The 5,066-nt window shown below is 48.2% G+C and overlaps 1 protein-coding gene across 1 annotated transcript; it reads right to left on the reverse strand.

Moving 5' to 3' along the window:
* Positions 1 to 688: 688 nt before the first annotated feature.
* Positions 689 to 3,211, reverse strand: LOC135567456 (FAD-linked sulfhydryl oxidase ALR-like). The gene is made up of 2 exons (XM_065014847.1): positions 2,760 to 3,211; positions 689 to 976 (listed from the first exon to the last, which is right to left on the reverse strand). Exons 1-2 carry the CDS (start codon positions 2,991 to 2,993, stop codon positions 704 to 706), a joined length of 507 nt encoding a protein of 168 aa, XP_064870919.1. The 5' UTR covers positions 2,994 to 3,211; the 3' UTR covers positions 689 to 703.
* Between the last annotated feature and the right edge of the window lie 1,855 nt (positions 3,212 to 5,066).

Raw genomic sequence — 5,066 nt, forward strand, 5'->3', positions numbered from 1 at the left:
GGATGACCTGGCATGCAGCCATCGATTTGATGCAATCTGACGCCCGACTGCATAGTGGATGACCTGGCATGCAGCCATCGATTTGATGCAATCTGACGCCCGACTGCATAGTGGATGACCTGGCATGCAGCCATCGATTTGATGCAATCTGACGCCCGACTGCATAGTGGATGACCTGGCATGCAGCCATCGATTTGATGCAATCTGACGCCCGACTGCATAGTGGATGACCTGGCATGCAACCATCGATTTGATGCAATCTGACGCCCGACTGCATAGTGGATGACCTGGCATGCAGCCATCGATTTGATGCAATCTGACGCCCGACTGCATAGTGGATGACCTGGCATGCAACCATCGATTTGATGCAATGCTACTCCTGGGTATCTAGTTGGGCAGGAAGTGGACCTGTATCTACTGCCAGTCATCCGTGACCTTTAACCCACTAGAACCAATTATACAACTCTCTCAACACCAGCCATTGATTTGATGCAATGCTACTCCTGGGTATCTAGTTGGGCAGGAAGTGGACCTGTATCTACTGCCAGTCATCCGTGACCTTTAACCCACTAGAACCAATTATACAACTCTCTCAACACCAGCCATTGATTTGATGCAATGCTACTCCTGGGTATCTAGTTGGGCAGGAAGTGGACCTGTATCTACTTCCAGTCATCCGTGACCTTTAACCCACTAGAACCAATTATACAACTCTCTCAACACCAGCCGACGCGACACACATAACCTCTAAAACCCCTGACCTTGTCCGCAGGTCCTCAGCACACTCCTCGCAGGGGAAGACCTTAGAGAAGAGGTTGATGAACTGTCCCATGTCTGTCTGCTGTCTGGGGGAGGGCCGGTCAGGGTAGTACGCTGCCATGGTGTGCAGGAAGGACCAGGTGTTACGCCCTAACTCTTCCCTGTCCAGCGGACACTCCGGCTGCCGCTGGGGCTCCACATGCTCAGCTGGGGCCTCCTACACACAAACACACACAGGGATACAGACAGACACACATTCTGCTTGACTGATAGATCCTCTATTAGATAATAGTAGAGGCCTGGCAGAGTTAGTAGGCTATCCACCCTGACATCATTCAGGTTTACTAATCTCCTCTACTAGATAATAGTAGAGGCCTGGTAGAGTTAGTGGGTTAGGGTCACTGACATCATTCAGGTTTACTAATCTCCTCTAGTAGATAATAGTAGAGGCCTGGTAGAGTTAGTAGGCTATCCACCCTGACATCATTCAGGTTTACTAATCTCCTCTAGTAGATAATAGTAGAGGCCTGGCAGAGTTAGTAGGCTATCCACACTGACATCATTCAGGTTTACTAATCTCCTCTATTAGATAATAGTAGAGGCCTGGTAGAGTTAGTGGGTTAGGGTCACTGACATCATTCAGGTTTACTAATCTCCTCTACTAGATAATAGTAGAGGCCTGGTAGAGTTAGTGGGTTAGGGTCACTGACATCATTCAGGTTTACTAATCTCCTCTACTAGATAATAGTAGAGGCCTGGTAGAGTTAGTAGGTTAGGGTCACTGACATCATTCAGGTTTACTAATCTCCTCTACTAGATAATAGTAGAGGCCTGGTAGAGTTAGTGGGTTAGGGTCACTGACATCATTCAGGTTTACTAATCTCCTCTAGTAGATAATAGTAGAGGCCTGGTAGAGTTAGTAGGCTATCCACCCTGACATCATTCAGGTTTACTAATCTCCTCTATTAGATAATAGTAGAGGCCTGGCAGAGTTAGTGGGTTAGGGTCACTGACATCATTCAGGTTTACTAATCTCCTCTAGTAGATAATAGTAGAGGCCTGGTAGAGTTAGTGGGTTAGGGTCACTGACATCATTCAGGTTTACTAATCTCCTCTACTAGATAATAGTAGAGGCCTGGCAGAGTTAGTGGGTTAGGGTCACTGACATCATTCAGGTTTACTAATCTCCTCTACTAGATAATAGTAGAGGCCTGGCAGAGTTAGTGGGTTAGGGTCACTGACATCATTCAGGTTTACTAATCTCCTCTAGTAGATAATAGTAGAGGCCTGGTAGAGTTAGTAGGCTATCCACACTGACATCATTCAGGTTTACTAATCTCCTCTAGTAGATAATAGTAGAGGCCTGGCAGAGTTAGTGGGTTAGGGTCACTGACATCATTCAGGTTTACTAATTTAAATAGATCCTCTATTAGATAAGGGGAGAGACTTCTGGATAAGGGGAGGGACTTCTGGATAAGGGGAGGGACTTCTGGATAAGGGGAGGGACTTCTGGATAAGGGGAGGGACTTCTGGATAAGGGGAGGGACTTCTGGATAGGGCAGGGACTTCTGGATAGGGCAGGGACTTCTGGATAGGGGAGGGACTTCTGGATAGGGGAGGGACTTCTGGATAGGGGAGGGACTTCTGAGATCTTCACCTCAGCACGGGAGCCAATCCGTATTGCAGATCTTCACCTCCTACATCGAAGAGGGTGCTGTTCCCTGGCAACACCTTGTGCCGAAGACTACACTATGCACAACCAAAGACTATTTTAAGAGCCACCCACATTGCAATAAGAGTATTCTTCCATTTACTTAGCTATGTCAACTGCAGATAATTACATTCACAGTTTCTCTCCCATGGAAATAAAAATATATATATTTTAAATCCCGTTTTCTCTCCAATTTAGTGATATCCAATTGGTAGTAGTTCCAGTCTTGTCCCATCGTTGCAACTCCCGTACGGACTCGGGAGGGGCGAAGGTCGAGAGACATGCTCACCTGTGGCGCTGCTGCTGGGGTCTGTGGCGTTTTCTGGACCTTCATCCACGACTTGAAGTCAGTACAAGCCCTGCACGGCTTTTTCTTCGGTTCTCCGGTCTGCTCCGTGTCCTTACCGGTGCTTTCCTCCGGGGGCCTGCCGGTTATGATGGGGAACCCCTGGATGCCCGCGGTGGATGATCCTCCGGTGGACGCGGCCATGTCCGCTGTGTTACCGTGGGAAGGATCTGTCATCGGACCAGAACCCGCGGCTGAAGGACGCTTCCGTTATAACGCTTTATTATAACTCCTCCTCCATGTGTTCTATATATGACACCCGGCCTCTATGTTCACCAACTACACATGTCTGAATTTATTCTAAACATGTAAGGCAGTAAGTCCACTCGAACTGTAAACTGTAAACTACTTGATATTTGACCAGGAACTATTCTTCCAGGTATTTAACGTTAGATGTTTTTGTTCCCCACCGGAATGAAAAGAGAACGGAACCCTCCAGTTCCGGTTTGTGATGTCATTTTTCTATGCATGCAGTTGAGTCGAACACATTTAAAGTGTATATTTTTCATAGATATTACTACCGGCTGATCAGTTTTGTGTTTGTATGTTAACTTCTTGGTTTATAGTTAAATCTGTAGTTTTTATTTGATTGACAAATTAATGTTGCGGTCTTCTCACTAGTTGCCTAACACAGGAAGCTACCGCTAGTTAGCGAGCTTGCTAGGCTATTGAGGAGTAGCAGTGTTGACACGTTTCAGTCACAGGAGGTTGGTGGCACCTTCATTCGGGAGGATGGACTCGTGGTAATGGCTGGAGTAAAATGAGTGGAATGGTATCAAACACATGGTTTCCATTCGCTCCGTTCCAGCCATTATTATGAGCCGTCCTCCACCCAGCAGCCTCCAGTGGTTCCAGTCTGATGTAGTGTCTCTCTCCAGCCATTATTATGAGCCGTCCTCCACCCAGCAGCCTCCAGTGGTTCCAGTCTGATGTGTGTCTCTCTCCAGACAGTAACCAGTCTGATGTAGTGTCTCTCTCTAGGCAGTAACCAGTCTGATGTGTGTCTCTCTCCAGGCAGTAACCAGTCTGATGTAGTGTCTCTCTCCAGGCAGTAACCAGTCTGATGTGTGTCTCTCTCCAGGCAGTAACCAGTCTGATGTGTGTCTCTCTCCAGGAGAGTAACCAGTCTGATGTCTGTCTCTCTCCAGGCAGTAACCAGTCTGATGTAGTGTCTCTCCAGGCAGTAACCAGTCTGATGTCTGTCTCTCTCCAGGCAGTAACCAGTCTGATGTGTGTCTCTCTCCAGACAGTAACCAGTCTGATGTAGTGTCTCTCTAGGCAGTAACCAGTCTGATGTGTGTCTCTCTCCAGGCAGTAACCAGTCTGATGTAGTGTCTCTCTCCAGGCAGTAACCAGTCTGATGTAGTGTCTCTCTCCAGGCAGTAACCAGTCTGATGTGTGTCTCTCTCCAGGAGAGTAACCAGTCTGATGTGTGTCTCTCTCCAGACAGTAACCAGTCTGATGTAGTGTCTCTCTCCAGGCAGTAACCAGTCTGATGTGTGTCTCTCTCCAGGCAGTAACCAGTCTGATGTGTGTCTCTCTCCAGGAGAGTAACCAGTCTGATGTCTGTCTCTCTCCAGACAGTAACCAGTCTGATGTAGTGTCTCTCTCCAGGCAGTAACCAGTCTGATGTGTGTCTCTCTCCAGGCAGTAACCAGTCTGATGTAGTGTCTCTCTCCAGGCAGTAACCAGTCTGATGTGTGTCTCTCTCCAGGCAGTAACCAGTCTGATGTAGTGTCTCTCTCCAGGCAGTAACCAGTCTGATGTGTGTCTCTCTCCAGGCAGTAACCAGTCTGATGTAGTGTCTCTCTCCAGGCAGTAACCAGTCTGTCTGTCTCTCTCCAGGCAGTAACCAGACTAGAAGTGTAACCTGCCCGCTACGACAACATGGGTATCCTGGAGAAGATTGGAGAGATAGAGAGAGAGATCTCTCGAACACAGAAAAACAAAGGTAAGACAGAGGTGGTCGGCTGGGTTGTGTTTGAGTTCATTGGTGTGCCGAGAGGTGGTCGGCTGGGTTGTGTTTGAGTTTATTGGTGTGCCGAGAGGTGGTCGGCTGGGTTGTGTTTGAGGCCAGTGGTGTGCCGAGAGGTGGTCGGCTGGGTTGTGTTTGAGTTCATTGGTGTGCCGAGAGGTGGTCGGCTGGGTTGTGTTTGAGGCCAGTGGTGTGCCGAGAGGTGGTCGGCTGGGTTGTGTTTGAGTTCATTGGTGTGCCGAGAGGTGGTCGGCTGGGTTGTGTTTGAGTTCATT

The sequence above is a fragment of the Oncorhynchus nerka genome, unplaced genomic scaffold, assembly GCF_034236695.1.
Source record: "Oncorhynchus nerka isolate Pitt River unplaced genomic scaffold, Oner_Uvic_2.0 unplaced_scaffold_2032, whole genome shotgun sequence".
NCBI lineage: Eukaryota > Metazoa > Chordata > Actinopteri > Salmoniformes > Salmonidae > Oncorhynchus > Oncorhynchus nerka.